We start from the raw sequence: 19,105 nt of genomic DNA on the forward strand, positions 1-19,105 counted from the left end.
CCTCCGCCTCCTGGGTTCAGGCAATTCTCCTGCCTCAGCCTCCCGAGTAGCTGGGATTACAGGCATGCGCCACCATGCCCAGCTGATTTTTTGTATTTTTAGTAGAGACGGGGTTTCACTATGTTGACCAGGATGGCCTCGATCTCTTGACCTCGTGATCCACCCGCCTCGGCCTCCCAAAGTGCTGGGATTACAGGCTCGAGCCACCGCGCCCGGCCACCGGAGGGGTTTTAAGCCCTTGGACACTGGCAGGATTGCCTGCCAGGGGCCAGCTTTCCACAAGAACTGGACGCAAGGTACTGGAACTCCTTTTCAGGAGGAGTGACTCTTGCTCCAAGCCTGCCATACAGCGGGTGTCTTTACCATACTGAACACTGCCGCCTAGGCCAGCCTGCCATGTAGTGCGTGCCCTTTCAGGCAGAGGCACTACCTTTTGGGCCATAAATTATTGTCCTGATATAATTGTTTTTCCTTTAAATCATGCTCAGCACCGTGTCTGCTCTAGACATTCCTCCGACTATAAAATATATATATAAAAAGAAATGACTGAGTAGTAAGATACTCTTCAGGCACTAATTGTCCTGACTGTAAACTAATAGAAGGATTATACAAAGGAACTAACTGGGTAGTAACACTATAAACTAAGACATTCTTCAGGCACTCATTGTGCCAGGGATCTGCTGAGCTCTCCTTCCTCGGTGCCCAGATGGGGGGACCGCCGACACCCCACCTCGGCCAGGCCTCTTCCGCTCGGCACCCACCACCCTCCTGCGTCCCCAGCCTGACTCTGTTGCGCCCACCAGCACTCAAGGTTGCATGCTTTCCCGGCCTCAGTCCCCAGGCCCTCTCTTGTCCCTTGTGGTCACGGACTCAGGGTTCAGCTCCAGCCTCGCTGAGCTGGTGCTTATACAGCCCCAGGTCATTCCTGAGGTGGAGAATCGGGTCATCCCTGACTCAGCTTTTACCTTGATTTTATTTGCAAAGGATTCTTTTCTCAAATGCTCTGTGGCATTTGGACACACATCCCAAGTTGGTATTTGCATAGGAGTCACTTTCAGTGAAATAACATTTTTAATGTGTGGTTTTATGGTTCAAGAAACTACATGATGATTTTGAGGAAACACTTGCCAGAAACTAAATGAACAAATAAAGGATTTCAGTGCTTGGCTCGGACCGCCTGCCGTTTCTCCAGTGGGCGCTGCGCTTGGGGTATGAAGATCCTGACTGAGCCTGTGCTGGTGGGAGGGGCTGCAGCAGCTCCCCGGTCACTGTGGTGTGATGATGACGCGTTAGCCCAGAAACCCCACTTGAGGTAGCGTCTCCAGGAGCCTCTATAAATGTACAGATGTAGTGGGTCCCCCGTCTGCAGCTTCCCACTGCTATCAGGAAGAGGCTGTGGTGGTCCTAATATCCCCAAACCAAAACTACGGATTGTCTAGAACAATCTGGAAAGGGGTTAAATGCACCTGGGCCTCTTGGGCTGCAGCCCAGAGGCTGGGTCATGTGGTCGGAGAGGGGGCTGAGGCGGGGGCTAAGATAGGGGCTGAGACCGCCCGGGTGGCCTGGACACACCCACATCAGGGTTCTGAGCCTATCGCAGGCCCTGTGGAACCACCGTGTCCCCAGAGGTTTATGGGAGCCTCCAGGGCGGAGGGCTGGGATCCAGAGGTGGGGTGCTCAGCTCTGGGTGTCAACCCGGCCAAACGTAGACCTACTGGGCACCCTTCAGACATGCTGGTGGCGGCTGGGGGTCTGTGCTTCTATGAGGATTGGGGGAACTGTCTCCCAGGCCACTCAGGACTCCTGTGAGAAGCTTGGTGGCACGTGTCCTCAGCCCTGGTTTCGTAGATGAAGAGGTGGGTTCCAGCCATCTGGACAGGTCGGGGTAGCCTTGGTGCTGTCCTCCTTTCTCTGCTGGCCATGCCCAGCCCTGGCCTGTCCCGGTCCAGGCCTTCCCCTGCGCCCTGCACTCTATCTTCCCAGCTCCAGGCACCTGGCGCGCTCACACTGTGGGAGTGGCTTGGGCAGGTCCCCAAGGCCTGTCCCACCCACCCTGCCCTGCCGCCTCCCATCTGCCCTGTGGCGGCTATCGGGTAACCAGAGCCGGCAAGCTTCATCCACGTCTGAAACAGGAAGCCCCGGCCTGTGCATGAGTCACCGCCGAGAGCCCAGGCCAGAGGATGGAGGAGCAGCAGGCACTTGTGGCCGCCAAGGACGGGGATGTGGCAGCACTGGAGCGGCTGCTGGAGGCTGGCGCCCTGGGCCCAGGCATCACTGATGCTCTGGGGGCCGGCCTGGTTCACCACGCCACCCGGGCTGGCCACCTGGACTGCGTCAAGTTTCTGGTGCAGCGGGCCCAGCTGCCTGGCAACCAGCGGGCCCACAACGGCGCCACCCCAGCGCATGATGCCGCCGCCACGGGCAGCCTGGCTGAGCTGTGCTGGCTGGTCCGAGAGGGGGGCTGTGGTCTGCAGGTGAGCGGGGACGGGGCAGCCTGGCCTCCACAAACCTGGCTGGCGTGGAACCAGGGAGGCATGCAGCAAGGAGGCTCAGAGCACTGGCCCCCGGCCTCCGTGGCCCTGGCCCTTTGTTTCTCTTGGGGACTCAGTCCCTGTCCCACACCTCCCGAAGCACAAAGCCTTGAGTGGCAAGGCCACCTCCTCAATGTTCTTATCACCTCCTCTGCCAGGAGCGCTTTGTTGCCAGTGGGGTGTCTTGCCGAGGTCAGGACACCTGTCTCTCCTCAGGCCTGGCCCACGGGGCTGCTCCCCAAAGGGTCTAGAAAAAAGTCCTTAGAGCAGCACTGTGGGACTTCAGGCTCGCGAGCTGGGAGCCCGGCCCCACGGGATGGGAGTGAGGGGCCGCTGATGGTGGCCATCTTGTCCAGAGTGTTTCTACTGTGGCCCCCTTCCCTCTCCTGCCTGCCCAGTGCCCTTCGTGCAGGCGAGGGCCTCAGAGCTGTCACTCAGCCCTCTGGAGCTCTCAGGAGTACGGTGAGCAGGCCTGACCGGCCTTAGAACGCCACCCCTAGGTTAGAGTTGGGGTGGGGGCAGCGGGACCTGCTGAGACAAGGGAGTGGAAGGTCCCCCCACCTGGCTCTCCAGAGCACCTGAGGGTCCCAGCCCAGCCTCCTGTTCTGGGCAGCCCGTCCGCCAAGTTCAAGGGCAGCAGGCGGGAGCTGTGCTTATCTGGGGATCCATTCTGACCACAGGGCCCTCAGAGAAGGCCCAGGTCTGCCGGACCCGTGACACCTGTGATGGGATGCTCCCTGGCCCTGAGGCTCTGTGGCCAGCGGGAGGGCACTGGGACAGGGGACCAGCCAGAGGCAGGTATCCTGGGAAGCCTTTCTGACCATAAGCAGTGGGCGGGAGCTGCAGGCACCTAGCTGAGTGGGAAAGGGCCGTTTTCACACTGGGAACAGGATGGCCAGAGGTGACATCCCAAGACCTGCCCCTGAGTCCTGGCCCTCCTCTCACTTCAGTCCCAACAGGGAGGGCCTCCCTCCGTGTTGTAGGCAGAGACAGGGAAGGAGGGAGGAGCTGGAAGGCCCTTCGCTGGGTTGCAGGCAGTGTGAGCCCTCGCCCGGGCCCACCTTGGGGAGTGGCTCTGCCACACGGGCTGCCCAGCAGGGGAGGGTCGGGGCCTGCCCCCCACTTCCTGACCTGCCTGGGCCTCGGTAGGACCAAGATGCCTCGGGTGTCTCCCCGCTGCACCTGGCCGCCCGCTTTGGACACCCAGTGCTGGTGGAGTGGCTGCTCCACGAGGGCCACTCAGCCACGCTGGAGACCCGGGAGGGGGCCCTGCCCCTGCACCACGCTGCCGTCAGCGGGGACCTGACCTGCCTGAAGCTCCTGACGGCGGCGCACGGCAGGTAAGGAGCCTGGAGCCCTGCCTGGGGGGGGCAGCCTGGGGCCAGCTGGCCAAGGGGAAGCTTCACTGAGCGGGTCCGAGAGGACAGGCTGGTGGCCTTTGTGGTGAGTCCTGCAGGCAGGCACACTGTCATGGTGGGGGCGAGCTGGCAGGAGCTGAGGGCAGTGAGGCCTGTACCCACAGGCTGGGCCGTGCCGTGTGCCCGAGGGGATACAGGACAGCGCTTCACCTTAGAGAATGGCTGGGGGTGGTAAGAACACGAAGATGTGGCTGTGATGCCCAGGGCAGATCCAGCCCCACCTGGGGGCATCTCGGGACCTGAAACAGCTGGGGACGTGGGCAGCAACCTGGGAGGGCACCCTCCCAACACCTGACAGGAGTGGGGACAGTCTAGTGGCCTTGGGGACATGGAGGCTGGAGTTGCCTCTGCACTGCCCTGTCCCTGTACTAGGACCCATCGAGCCGGACGCAGGCGTCATTGTCTCCAGGGCCCTGTGTCCCCTGCTGGAGTTGGTGGATGGGCGAGGAGCAAGGACCAGGGTCAGGACAGCCAGGGAGGTAGAGGGCTTCCCTCCCACCTGGATGCCCTCCAGTTCTCACCTTACACAGAGGTCACCGTTGTCACAGAAACAGGCCCTCTGCCTCCTGCTATCTTGGCTGAGGGTCCCCTAGGGACCCACCCACCTCTGACCACAGCTCTTCTCTTTTCAAGGGAGCATCTCATTTGCCTGTCGCCGTCCCAGCGGCCCCACTCCCCCACAGCCCTTTAGTTCCAGGATGGACCCTAACAGCTGGCTTGTGAATCGGGTTCTCATTCCCAGGTGTGCCTGTCCTGGGCCGCTTGGCAAAGGCCTTTGAGATTCACTTCTGTGGCTTTTCCCCAGAGCGTCCACACCACCCCCAGACTTGGTGGCCACAGTGTCTTCCAGACCCACACGGCTTTTAGAGACGTCTCCACCATTGAAAACTGGGAGATGGGCCGGGCGCAGTGGCTCATGCCTGTAATCCCAGCATTTTGGGAGGCTGGGCAGGAGAACTGCTTGAGCCCAGGAGTTCAAGACCAGCCTGGACAGCATAGTGAGACCCCCAGCTCTACAAAACTTTTATTTAAAATTAGCCTGGCATGGTGGTGAGTGCCTGTAGTCCCAGCTACTCAGGAGGCTGAGGCTAGAGAATCACTTGAGTCTGGGAGGCAGAGGTTACAGTGAGCTGAGATTGTGCCACTACACTCTAGCCTGGGTGACAGAGCAAGACCCTGCCTTAAAAAAAAGAAAACCAGGAAACTTCATATTAATATGTAAGCACACATATACCACACGCACACCACACACGCACACATCACACACACCACACACACCACATATCACACACACCACATCCCCCCCACATACCACATGCACACATCACATACACACCACACACATCACACACACACCACACACATCACACGACATCTCACATGACATCTCACACACACATCACATCACACACCACACACACACCACACACATCACACACACACCACACACACCACCACACCACACACACACTTCACACACACCACACACACACCACACACACATCACACCACACACACATCACACATACACCACACACACCACACACACCACACGCACACCACACACGCACGCATACCACACATCACACACACCACACACCCTCCACATACTACACACACACATCACACACACACCACACACATCACACACACCACATCACACACACCACATCACAAACCATACACACACCTCAGACACACACATCACACACACCACACACACCACCGACACACCACACACACACACACCACACATCACACACACACCACACACACACACCATACACATCACACCACACACATCACACACCACATCACACACCACACACCACATCACACACCACACACACCACTGACACACCACACACACACCACACACACCCCACACACACCCCACACACACCACACACACACACACCCCACATCACACACACACACACACCCCACATCACACACACACATCACACACACCACACACTACACACACCTCATCACACAACACACAACACACACACTGCATCACACACACTACACACACACACCACACACCACACACACACCACACACACCATACACCATACATCACACACACACCACACACCACGCATACACCACACACACATCACATATACATCACACACCACATACAACCCACATCACACACACCACACCCATACGACAAACACCACACACACACCACACACCATTCACACAGGATGATCCCTGCGTGGTCTGAGCCCAGGGCACAGCCAGGGTCCTGTTTCATCCTTGCGAGAAGCTGCTAGGGGGCAGGCAGCGGCAGGGACTTTGTGAGGGAAGGGGGGTTCAAACCCAGGTGCAGGCCCCTGGGCAAATCAGCTCCCAGCCTCAGTCTACCCTCTGCCAGCTGAAGCCTTTGGACTCACCTCTGGGGTGGACCCCAAGTTGCTCAGATTCATCCATCGGAAATGGGGAACAGGTGTGGGGGTGCTCATGAGAGCCCTCATTACTCCCCAGCCTCCCCTCCTGAGAGGAGAAGGGCTGGGAGGTAGAGGATCTGGGACAGGGTGTCGTGGTCAGCAGGCTTGGCGGGACAGCAGGCACGAGCCCGGAGAGTTGACGCTCCCCAGTGACACCGGCCCTGCCTCCACCCTGCTGCTATGACCCCAGCCCAGTCAGTGCAGCCCGTAGCTCACTGCAGGCCGCCATGGCCACCAGGCACCCTGCACTGCCTGCCGCAGGGCACAGAAGTCGGGGGTCAATCCTGAGCTTCCACCAGGACAGCTGAGAACCTGGAAGCCAAGACTGTGACCCCCCCAGGTCTAAGAAGATGCATGTTTCTGACCTGGACCCAGGATCCCCAGAAAATGACAGAAGGATAGGGCAGTGGGGTTACACGGCTGCCTGGGGGAGGAGACCCCACAGCCGCAGCTGGAAAGAACATGGGAAACTCGGCTGTCACGGGCAGGGACAGAGGTCGTGGTGACATCCACACAGCGAGTGCTGAGCTCAGCCACCAGCAGGGACTGGCCCTCCAAACCCTCCCTTCCCTGCAGCGGCGTGAACCGGCGGACGCTCAGCGGCGCCTCTCCTCTCTACCTGGCCTGCCAGGAGGGCCACCTGCACCTGGCGCAGTTCCTGGTGAAGGACTGTGGCGCTGACGTGCACCTTCGAGCTCTCGACGGCATGAGCGCCCTGCACGCTGCCGCTGCCCGCGGCCACTACTCTCTCGTCGTCTGGCTGGTAAGTAGGTGCCAGAGGTGGGAAGGGGACGTCCAGGGAGCGTGGGCCTGCGGCAAGCAGAGCCTGGATCCTGGGGGGGTGCATCAGAGGGAATGGGGACACACAGGGATGTGGGGGCATCCGGAGAGCTGGTCCATTGCTCCCGAGACCCTGCACACCAAGCCAGGCCGGGCCCCGAAGTTTTGACCCCCTGCAGTACACTCTGCCTCGGCATCCCCCTGGAAGTCCTGGTGGGCCTCCCGGGCACGCTCACAGTTGGTGGTGGCCCAGGTGCTCAGTCTGCGCTCACACTGGCAGTGCCTCCGGCGGCTTGTTCAGGCCCTGCCGCCCCAGATCCCTGGGTCAGTCCCCACCTTTCTCCGCTTCCGGTCTCTTTGGGGAAGGAAGACCTGAGACCCCAGAGCAGAGTGGCTGAGGTTGGGGAGGTGCCTTCTTCAGGGATGGGCTGGGGACATCCCGCCTCTACAGCAGAAAAGCAGCGGAGGCGGGGTGTGAGGAGCTCTGCCTGGCTGCCAGAGACCCACGGAGCTTAAGAGCAGGAGAGGCCCGCCCTGAGGAGGACGGGCAGGAGGTGGCTGGACAAGGGGCAGGGCCCAAAGCCACTTCCTGAGGAGGGCACAGCTCATTCAGAGGCCGGGAGAGCCTGGCCCTCGGGGCCTGGGGGTGGGCAGGAAAGGCAGGCAGTGGCGCTGGGGGGACCAGGGCTCTTTCCTGAGGGTCCTGGGGAGCCACGGAAGGCTCCGAGTCAGGAGCGGCAGGATCTGCCTGGTGTATTGGAAGGTCACTGTGGTTGCTGAGTGGAGGCCACTGAGGCTCTCTGAGAAGGGAGAGCTGTCCCCACCCAGGCCGCCCACGCTTGCCTGGGGCTTCCTGTCTCCCAGCTCCCACCCTCTCAACCCCAGTTCCTTCTCCTGCGGGCCGGGCTGGCTCTGCCCCCGGGCCTCTGCATGCGCTATATCTGTGCCTGGCACACAGCTCCCCAAGTGTCCCTGGGACCTTCCCTGCCCAGCTGGTTTCCCAGGGGAGCTGCCTGTCCAGATCACCCTCACTCCTGCCTTCCTCCCCCCAAGCACCAGCACTGGACACACGGCGCGTCCGACTCCTGGCCTTGGTGGTGGTTTCCACCTACCAGGGTGTAAGTGCCAGGAGCTCTGTGGGTGCAGGACTTCGCCACCTGCTGCGTTCCCCACACCTGCCATGTGGTCAGGCTCGGGTGATGTTTACTGAACCAATGGGCAAGTGAAGGAACAGAGGGCCCTGGCCCCTCAGGATGGCACCCGCTGCTTACCACGGCCTTGAGGCCCTTGGGACGGTCCCGCCTGCTCACCGTGTCCCTGGACGCTCAGGCTGGCGCTGGCCTGCTCCCTGTGGCCCCAGGGTCCTCAGGATGGTACCTGCCTGCCCACTGTGGCCCAAAGCCACCTTAATTGGCCTCCAGCCTCCCTTAGTGGTGACTGCAGCCCCTCCCGGTGTCTGTGAGTGCACCTTCCCTACCCCACGATGCCTTTCCAGCTCCTCCTGCTGGAGGGGCCTCTCCCAAAGGAAGCTCTCTGGACCTGGGTCCCTTGGACCAGCACCCTGGCTGGCTTCCCCTCCCGATCCAGCAGCTCTGGCCCATTCACTCCAGACCTCCGCCTCCCAAATTATCCCTGGCTCCTGTGCCTGGGCTCCGGGCTCCTGGGGTGAGCGGGGGCTGCACACACAGGGTAGAGCGTCAGCTCACAGCTGGGGCCCCGGGGGAAGGGAAGCAGGGTGTCCACGGAGCCCCTGGGACCGTGCAGAGGCAGGAGCGGCTCATCCTGGGGAGAAGCAGCCAGGCCTTGGGGTCTCAGGGCCAGAGGCCACTCCAGATGCGGAGGAGCCCTGAGGCAGCCCTGGCCCTGTGTGTTTCCAGCTCACAGTGCTTTCCCAACAGACACTTCTGAGTGCTGATCAGTCAGGAGTGCCCTGGGCCGAGCTGGGAGGCACTCACACAGAAGGCGGCAGCGCTGTGACCTCTCTGCTGTTCTCGAAGCCTCCCCGTGGGGAAAGCAGGCACATTCAAGGCAGGAAGGAGGCATAGGCAGAGGGCTGGCACATCATGACCCTCTACCAGGAAGGCAGGCTGTCCTATAAGCCCCCATCCCACTGGCAGGCCCAGGCCCCGTGGCTGTCCCAGCTGCACGGGTGTCAGCGAGTCAGTGTGAGAGACTGTCATCTGGCTGGTGCTGTGGACCAGAGCACAGGGCCCTAGAGGGCAGATGAGGCCCCAGAGGTGGGCTGGCCTCAAGTCGCTCCAGCGGTGGCCGGTGGCAGGCAGGTCGGGGTCCCAAACCTCACTGCCTGGCTCAAACCCAGGCCCTGGAGGGAGGTGCCAGACCCGCTGCTCCGGCAAAGAGGCCGAGTGCAAATGGCCAGCAAGGCAGTGCCACCCTCGGGCCACAGGAAGTCCTTTCCTCCCTGCCCTGCTCCCTTCCTTCTTTCCCTCTCTCCCTCCTTCAGAGCAAACACTTGCTTACAGTGCTCTAGGCATTTCATTTATTGTGCTATTTACTTTAAGATCTGAGACCATGGTGTCTCCAAATAAAGCTACTGTGCTCACTTCACCCCTACCTGGACCCCGAAGGTCCGGCTGCCCCAGGGTTATGGGGATGCACGTGCTGAGCCAGCCCTGTCCAGGGTTTCCTGAGGTTGTGCCCTGTGCTTTGTGCCCTGAGAGGCACAGCCAGAGTCTGCTTGCACTTCTGCCCCTCTGTGTGCCCCCTCCCTGAGAGGGTGACTGCTCCCTCCACACCTCCTTCCCCAGGTCACATTCACTGACATCGGACTCACAGCACGGGACAACGAGGGGGCCACGGCCCTGCATTTTGCAGCCCGAGGCGGCCACACGCCCATTCTAGACCGCCTCCTGCTGATGGGCACCCCTGTCCTGAGAGACTCCTGGGGCGGGACCCCCCTCCACGACGCAGCAGAGAATGGGCAGATGGAGGTAAGGTGGGCGTGATGGAGACAGGATGAGCAGTCATGAGTGCCAGCCATGCCCAGCGCTGTGTCACTGACCCTCACAGCAACTCTGTAGGAGCAATGACTCCCCTTTTACAGATGGGTAAACTGAGGCTCAGAGTGGCAAAGTCACTTGGCCAAGGTCAAGAGGCAAGATCCAAGCTCTGTGCTCTCGTCCTGCGTGCCGCCCTCCTTCCTTCACACAGCAACTCCCTGCTGTCTGTTCAGGGTTTGGTCTTGGTGACAGGACAGCCCTTGGGGACGGTTGGTCTTGGTGGCAGTCTTCTCAGGACAGCCCTTGGGGACAGACCCGCTGCCGTGAGCCGCCTGCAAGCACAGCTGTGCCAGGCATGTGATGCCAGCCCTTTTGCTATTACCCAGATAAATCTTGGGGGCTCACATGGCCCAGGCTCAAGAACAGGACATCCAGAAGCGCCAGGTAGGCAGGGATAGTGTTCGAATGTTCAGCATCAGAACCACACTCAGCCTTGTAGGGTGGGTGCAGCCATAGGCCGCTGGCCCTGCACAGGTGCCCACACGATGTCAACCTCATCTAAAGGCAAGGCCCCATCTCAGGGGAACTCACACAATTCACTTCTCCCCAGCCCCATCCAGTCCCGGGCAGTGTCACGTCCACTCACCTCCATGAAGCCTCCTGGTTCCCCGTGTTCTTCCAGAGCCTCCCTGGCTCAGGTGCGCAGTCCGGAGCCAGGACACGTGAGCTCCAGGCCTCCGAGAGGCTACCCTGGGGGGATTGTAAGTGGAGGTGCAACCGAGCATCCCATCCTGGGTCTGTGAGTCCAGACAACTGCTCCCAGCTGAAGCCCAAGGTCTTCCTGGGGCCCCGGGTCACCCAGTCTCAGCAGTGCCACTGAAACAGTCATGCAGGGTGCCGCAGCAGAGCCATCCGGAGGCGTGCATTCCCGTGGAGCTGAGCCTTTGGTGGAATGTGGAGGAAACCCAGTCCCTGCTCCCAGCAGCGCCGCAGAAGGCATCTTTCTCTGAGGCTCCTCAGCTGCTGCCCTTCCTCTCACCAACCCCCTCCCCGCCCCTCCACTCAGCTCTGCCCAACTCACACCCCAGCTCTCTCTCCCCAGTCTCTGTCCCCCACCTACGTAGATACACGAAGTGGTGGGAGACGGGGTGAACCACAGGCCTGGGAGGTGTGTCCCTGACAGGTAGCTGGTGGCAGGAGGAGCTCTGCTCCAGCTGAGTGGCTCAGGCAGGCCCCCAGGAGACCTCGGCTCAAAAGGGGGTAAGTGGCCCCTGGCCAGTGGCTTTTGAACTTTTTTAAAGCAGCAAAATCTTCTTTCAAATGAAATATTCCATAGGAGCCCAAGAAGTTTGATAAACAGCCGAGGCCCCAGGCTCCTCACCTTCCCTCTGTGAAAAAGAAAATTATTCAACCTCAAAGTAGACTTCTTCTCTTTCAAATTTCTTACTGTGGGTGTCAAAACACACAACAGCATGTCATCACCATTTGCAACCTCAAATTCCTAGGCTGAAGCAATCCTACCTCAGCCTCCTGAGTAGCTGGGACTATAGGCGCATGCCACCATGCCCGGCTAATTTTTTTTTTAATTCTGTAGAGATGGGAGTCTCACTATGCTGCCCAGGCAGGCCTCAAGCTTCTGGGTTCAAGTAGTCTTCCCAGCTCAGCCTTCCAAAGTGCTGGGATTACAGGTGTGAGCCACTATCCTGGGCCTTTCCCCCACACTCAACAACTTACGTTACAGTACATTCGTCACCATTAGTGAACCCACACTAACACGGTGTTATTAACTGGAGCGCATACTTCATTCAGATGCCCTTAGCTTTTACCAAACGGCCTTCTCATGTCCCAGAATCCCGCGCAGGGTGCTGTATTCAGTCTAGTTAGTTATCATGCCTCCTTAGATGCCTCTCAGCTGTGACAGCTTTTTCCCAGTTAAAAATAAAACATCAAAACAATTATTTGATGCTCTAGCAATCTCTAAAGAGGAATGATGGTTATTTTTAATAGGGTTCATGTTTCACTATATCACATTGGTTTTTTTTTTTTTTAGATGGAGTTTCACTCTGTCACCCAGGGTGGAGTGCAGTGACTCAGTCTTGGCTTACTGCAGCCTCTGCCTCAGCCTCCCAAGTAGCTGGGATTACAGGCACATACCACCATGCCCAGCTAATTTTTGTATTTTTAGTAGAGATGAGGTTTCACCACATTGGCCAGGCTGGTCTCAAACTCCTGACCTCAGATAATCCGCCTACCTCTGCCTCTCAAAGCGTTGGGATGACAGGCGTGAACCACGGTGCCCGGCCTAGTTATTCTTTGAATGATGTGACAAATTATTCTTCTTTTTGTTTTGAGACAGTCTTGCTCTGTCGCCAGGTACCAGGCTGGAGTACAGTGGCACGATCTCGGCTCACTGCAACCTCCACCTCCCAGGTTCAAGGGATTCTCCTGCTTCAGCCTCCCAAGTAGCTGGGACTACAGGCACAGTCCACCACGCCTAGCTATTTTTTTTTTTAATTTTTTTTAATTTTTTTATTTTTATTTGAGACTGGGTTTCACTGTGTTAGCCAGGATGGTCTTGATCTCCTGACCTCGTGAGCCACCCGCCTTGGGCTCCCAAGGTGCTGGGATTACAGGCGTGAGCCACAGTGCCCAGCCCTGATTATTCTTTAAAAATTTTAAATTGTGATTAAAAAATATATAACATAAAATTTACCATCTTAAATATTTTCGAGTGTACAGTTCAGCAGCATTGAGTCTGTTCACATTGCTGTGCAGGCGAATCTCCAGAACTTTTTCATTTTGCAAAACTGAGACTCTGTGGCCATTAAACAGCAATTCTCCATCTCCCTTTTCTCCTAGCCCCTGGCAACCAACATTCTATGTTCTGTTTTTTATGAACTCGTTGACTTAGGATACCTCATATAAGTGGAATTTTTAATTCCTGATATTGGTTATTTTTGTCTTTCTTTTTTGTCTCAGTCAGTCTCACTAGATATTAGTCACTAGTTTTTCAAACAACCAGGTTTTAACTTGTTCGAGGTCCTCCAAAAAACATTTAATTATCTCCAATGTATGTTTTTTATTTCATTAATTTCTGCATTTATCTTTGTTACTACTTTCTTTCCTAAATTACTGAAATGGATGCCTACTTCACTTACTTTTCAACCTTTTTTCTTTTCTAATGTATTTATTGAAGGCTATAAATTTTCCTCCAAGTACTGCTTTAGCTGTATCCCACTGTTGGCGAATTGTTCAGTTAAAAAATATTTTCTAATTCCCATTTTGATTCTTATTTGCCCTAGGTATTCCTTGGAATTATATTTCTTAATTTCTAAATATAAAGGCGTTCCTTCCAGTTATCTATTTGTTATTAATTTCTCTCCAAATTGCACTGTGGTCAGGAAATACGCTGGTGATTTCAAGCCTTTGATTTTTTGATAACTTACTTTATTGACCTGTGTCTGGTGAACTTTTATAAATATTGTGTTTGTTCTTGGAACAAAGACTTGTAAAGTCTGCTGACTATTCTCTTCGTGTCCATTATGTCATTGTATTCTTCAGATCGATATAGATACACATGCTAGTTTACTCGATTTTAAATTGCTTGAGAGAAATCTGTGAACATTCCTGGCTATTGTTCTGGATTTGTCTGTGTTTCCCTGTAATCTTGTCACCATTTGTTTTATATATTTTGAACCCCATATCTAGTCTGTTTGATATAGGTACACACATGACTTTTCTATTACTTATTTGATGGTAAAGCTTGTTCATACTTAACTTTCAGCCTTCTGAATCCTTATGTTTGCCAGTACCTCTGGCTGACAACATGCAGTCATATTTAGTTTTTTCATCAGTCTGACAATCTTTATCTATTGGTGCATTTAGACCATCTACAGTCAGCATAATTACTAATGTTTAGGGGTTTATTTTTACCCTTTTATTTTGAAGAGGTGTGATCTGCCTGCCTGGGTTTTTCTTTATTTGAAAGTCGTGAGCACAGTTGTGTTGTAGTGTTAGTTCTCTGAGCTTTATTCCTATTTCTTTGTGGGCTGGGTCTTCTGGTTCTCATTCATGGTATCTCATCTCCTTGTATTTCTGATTTTTGTTGGCGTATGCTGGCATTAAACTTGAAAAATGAAGTGCAGGCATAACTGGAGGCCTTGGCAATATCTTATTTGCCTTTGGTGGGCCCAGGATCATCTTTTTTTTTTTTTTTTTTTTCGGAGTTTCGCTCTTGTTACCCAGGCTGGAGTGCAATGGCGCGATCTCGGCTCACCGCAACCTCCGCCTCCCGGGTTCAGGCAATTCTCCTGCCTCAGCCTCCTGAGTCGCTGGGATTACAGGCACGCGCCACCATGCCCAGCTAATTTTTTGTATTTTTAGTAGAGACAGGGTTTCACCATGTTGACCAAGATGGTCTCGATCTCTTGACCTCGTGATCCACCCGCCTCGGGCTCCCACAGTGCTGGGATTACAGGCTTAAGCCACCGCACCCAGCCTGGCCCAGGATCATCTTAATCCACGTTCCAGGCAGGAAGTTCCCAGGACCACCTCCGTGACAGGCACCAGGGGCCTGGCTGGCATCTGGTTTCTGTTTTCTCTGAGGGTGGAGCCTTTGCCCTACATCGGGAGGTGGTCAACCAGAGCCAGAGGTGGTCAACCAGAGGCCCACCCTTGGCAGACCTCGCACTGTTCCTGGCCTCCCTGGTCCCTTGAGGCTGCTGGAGGACAGTGCATTGTATAACTGTTCTTCCGGCATCAGCCCTGTCTCAGGGCGAGGGCAGTTCTGGGTGCTGGGCTCCCCCCCACCCCCCCCAGGCTTTCCTTTCTCTTGAGTTTCACTCTCACTTCTATGTTACCTCACTGATGCTGTTGGCAAGTGACTTTTACAGTGAATCCACGTTTCGCGTCCTTGGGCAGTGGATTGGTCTGACCCACTTGGGTCTCTCCTCCCTGGAGTGGCTCCATCTGTTCACCTGCTTCTCCGCTGGGGTGGCTTCTACACAGACTTCCAGATGGAGTTCAGTCTGTCACCACCCACTCTCTGCTGACAGTCCCAGTGGCCATGCAGTCCGTCACCCTGTGGGGAGGTTCTCTTGTTCCTCCTCCCCATGGCTCTGTTTCTGTCAGGGCTGTGCCCAATCTCCCCAGCACCATCTGGGGCCAGGTCTGACACTTGTCCCCCTTCCTCTGCTGTGACACCCCTCATACTCCTGCAGACCCTATTAACTCCCCTCTGCCCCGTCCTGGCCTCATCTCCTGAGTGACAGTGCCTCGGACACGCTCCATCTCCACCCACCCACACCCATCTCATCCTGGAAAACTCTTGCCATGCCCCCAGCCCAGAGCCTCGGGAGAGGTGCCTCTCCCAGGGGCTGGCTTCAGCCATCTGCTCCAGCCTCCCCAGCCCCAGCCTCCCAGCCCAGATGGCATATCTGACAAATGCTTCCTGCTTCCTCAGCCCCACCAGCCACTGGTTCAGCCCTTCTGGGCCTCCAAGAACCTTCAGGCGTTATCTGGTTCAAGCCTCCCAGCAGCCCTCCGGACAGGGGTGGGCACATGCCTGATTCTGTATGATCCCACAAGCTCAAAATAGTTCTCCCCTTTTTAAATGGGGAAAAAGAAAAAGAATCACATCTCATGACACATGAAACTCATATGAAGTTAAAATGTCAGTGTCCACAAATAAACCTCGTGGGCACCTGGCCACACTATATGTGGCTGCTTTCGCGCCATGACTAGGGTTGGGTATTTGTGCCAGAGCCGGCAGCCTCCGGCCTGAGCTGCTTGCTCTCTGGAAGGCAGCGTGGCGCCTAGGAAGGCAGGCAGTGCGCAAGCAAACTCTGAGTCCAAGGCTTAGAGGCGCAGGGTCATCATCCTCATGCAGCGACAAGCCCTTCCGCTCTGCAGTTCTGGTGCTGGCCTTGTGGGCCTGCAGGGCTGCCAGGGAGTGGGGCTCTTTCCATCTTTTTGCCCACCTTCTTCTGGTGGTGCCCTTCAGAGGACTCCCCAGGACAAGGCACTCACCCTTGAGGTCTCGATCTGACCTGCTAGCTGCACAGCTGGGTGTTGTTAGGGTCAGGGGTGAGGGAGGCTGAGGGAGGTGGTGTCAGCCATAGGTCAGTGCAGCTGTCCCTACTTTACAGATGGGCCCAGTTAGCTGGCCAAGTTCTCTGACCAGCAAGTCACAGAACCGGATGAGCTCCAGGCCACTGGACTTCGCTGCCAGGTCCCCAGCCATGCACGACAGCGTCGGTTCACGTTTACTCGTGGCGTGGCATACCCGCCGTCCACATGTGCGCTGAACCTGTATTTATCTCTGTATCTGTAGAGGGTGAACACTAATTGCACCTTTTACAGGTGAGGCACCTGCAGTCCAGAGAGGAGGTGAGATTTCCTCTAGGGTCTTACAACTTCTTCTTTTTTTTTTTTTTTTTTTTAGATGAAGTTTCGCTCTTGCCCAGGCTGGAGTGCAATGGTGCAACCTTGGCTCACTGCAACCTTCGTCTCCCAGGTTCAAGCAATTCTACCTCGGCCTCCTGAGTAGCTAGGATTACAGGTACCCGCCACCATGCCTGGCTATTTATTTGTATTTAGTAGAGACAGGGTTTCACCATGTTGGTCAGGCTGGTCTCAAATTCCTGACCCTGGTGGTGCACCCGTCTTGGCCTCCCAAAGTGCTGGGATTACAGGCATGAGCCACTGCGCCCAGCCGGGGGTCTCACAACTTCTTTTTTTTTTGAGGCGGAGTTTCGCTCTTGTCACCCAGGCTGGAATGCAATGGCATGATCTCCGTTCACCGCAACCTCCACCTCCCAGGTTCAAGTGATTCTCCTGCCTCAGCTTCCTGAGTAACTGGGATGACAGGTGTACGCCACCACGCCTGGCTAATTTTGTATTTTTAGTAGAGACGGAGTTTCTCCATGTTGGTCAGGCTGGTCTCAAACTCCCAACCCACCTGCCTTGGCCTCCTAAAGTGCTGGGATTAAGGCGTGAGCCACTGCGCCCGGCCCCACTTCTTAGTTCACTTCAGTTTCACCCAAAGATGCTGAGGCCCAGCTGGTCCATCTCAGGGATGGAGTCAGAGGCACAGTGTCATGAACACAACATTCACCTCACTCAAGTTTGTTTTTGTGTTTCCCTGGTACCATAAAAGAAACACAGAAATATTTACAGAATAAATACCTACAGAATAAAGTGCAGAAGTCATTCTTGAAGTCCCCCGTCCCTCTCCTGTGTGACTCCTTCAGCAGCCCAGATGCCCCCCAGACTCCCAGTCCTGCAGACTCCCTCCGCAGCTTCCTCCCCGCTCCTCTTCCTCCCTGTTCCCATCTCAAGAGCCCAACAGGTAGAGGGAGACAGGAGGGCACTGGCCCCAGGTTGGTGGGGTAGGAGCATGCAGTGTGCCTGGCAAAGGTGGTAAGTAGCCTTGGTCAGGCCTGAGCTGGTGCTCTGGGCACCAGGGGGGAACCTCATGGAGCCAGGAGGATGGTCCCATGGAGAGTGGGGCTGTGGCAGGAGGTGGGGAGGTCACAGGCCCTGAGTCGGGGGGCCGGGGGCTGGTTGCCTGTCTGTCTGAGCCTGGTTTCTTCACCTGCATTGGTCCACACCTCCAAGGGTTGCAAACATGGAAACGGGTTATGCATTTAACGCCTGGGGCACGGCAGCTGTGAGGGGTCTGGGCGGGGCGCCCTGATCCTGTTGGCTTATCACTGCTTCATAGGCAGTACCTGGTACTGTCTGTGCCAAGACAGGGGCTGTGAGATGAGGCTCAGGGGCTCCTAGGCAGGTCTCTGGAACCTTACGGCCCAGACTCAAGTCCTGCCCCTGCTGGGAAGGGCACCAGGGCAGCCTGGGGAGCAGCCTGCATAGGGCCAGCCCCATGGGCACCTGGTGAGTGTTGTGGTGGGTCACACGTGTGCCCTCCTCATTGCAGTGCTGCCAGACCCTGGTTTCCCACCACGTGGACCCCTCCCTGCGGGATGAAGACGGTTACACAGCAGCGGACCTGGCAGAGTACCACGGACACCGGGACTGTGCCCAGTACCTGCGGGAGATGGCCCAGCCGGTAAGGCTCAGGGTCCCCAGCCACCCTGGAGGCGTGGGGGTGGGCCCAGATCCCAGCCAGGGCCCCACTGCTGAACCTGCAGCATAGTCAGCTGGGAAGCTCACTGCGTCCAACTCACACACGGTGTCGGGGCCAGGAACAAGGGCCTGAGGAAGACTGAGGTGCCACAGGGCAGCCAGTGCCAGAGCCAGGCTGTGACAGGGGCAGGACAGGGGCCGTGACAAGGACGGGGACTGTAACAGGAGTGAGAACAGAGGGCATGTGACAGGGCCGAGCCTGGGCTTGTGGCTGGAACCGCCATCCACCTGTGTCACAGAGACCACACCTGTGACTTGAGAACCTGTGGCCAGGGTTTCTCGTGGGCGATGTGTGTCAGACTGAGGAGCCCAGGAGTGGGAGCAGAGCCTCCCACAGGTGACCACAAGGCGGCTGGCAGCCTTGCAGCAGCCAGAAGGCACCAGATGCCAGCCCTGGCTTTTGCCTCTCAGCCTGGGACCTCACAGTCTCTCATTTCCCCATTTATAAGGACAGGGGTCTTGTCTGTCCCACTGGTCCCCAGCCCCTAGCACATGACAGGGCTCAACAAGTGTTTGCTGAATGAAAAGTAAGCAAAGGGACAGAAAAGCAGGCAGATGCGTCAGGGTGAACCGAGGAGGGGATGGATGGGGAGAGAACAGACAGGAGGAATGATGGGGCAGGGAGGCCAAAGGAGGGAGGGATGGGGGAGGGAGAGTGCAGGAGAGTGGAAAGAGGGGAGATGGACAGAGGAGGAATGGAAAGGGGGATGGAGGAGGGAGGATGGAGGAGGTGGATGGAGGAGGGTGGATGGAGGAGGGAGGATGGGGGAGGTGGATGGAGGAGGTGGATGGAGGAGGTGGATGGAGGAGGG

The 19,105-nt window shown here is 56.8% G+C and overlaps 1 protein-coding gene across 1 annotated transcript in view; it reads left to right on the forward strand.

The window, feature by feature from the left end:
- The first annotated feature begins 1,587 nt into the window (after positions 1 to 1,587).
- Positions 1,588 to 19,105, forward strand: part of ESPNL (espin like) — a 31,891-nt gene continuing 14,373 nt past the window's right edge. The window contains exons 1-5 of the mRNA XM_017537807.2: positions 1,588 to 2,474; positions 3,681 to 3,871; positions 6,985 to 7,171; positions 9,957 to 10,139; positions 18,085 to 18,216. Coding sequence (XP_017393296.1) covers positions 2,181 to 2,474; positions 3,681 to 3,871; positions 6,985 to 7,171; positions 9,957 to 10,139; positions 18,085 to 18,216 — 987 coding nt within the window. The 5' untranslated portion in view covers positions 1,588 to 2,180. The remainder of the gene's footprint in view (positions 2,475 to 3,680; positions 3,872 to 6,984; positions 7,172 to 9,956; positions 10,140 to 18,084; positions 18,217 to 19,105) is intronic.

The sequence above is a fragment of the Cebus imitator genome, unplaced genomic scaffold (genome assembly GCF_001604975.1).
Source record: "Cebus imitator isolate Cc_AM_T3 unplaced genomic scaffold, Cebus_imitator-1.0 Scaffold106, whole genome shotgun sequence".
NCBI lineage: Eukaryota > Metazoa > Chordata > Mammalia > Primates > Cebidae > Cebus > Cebus imitator.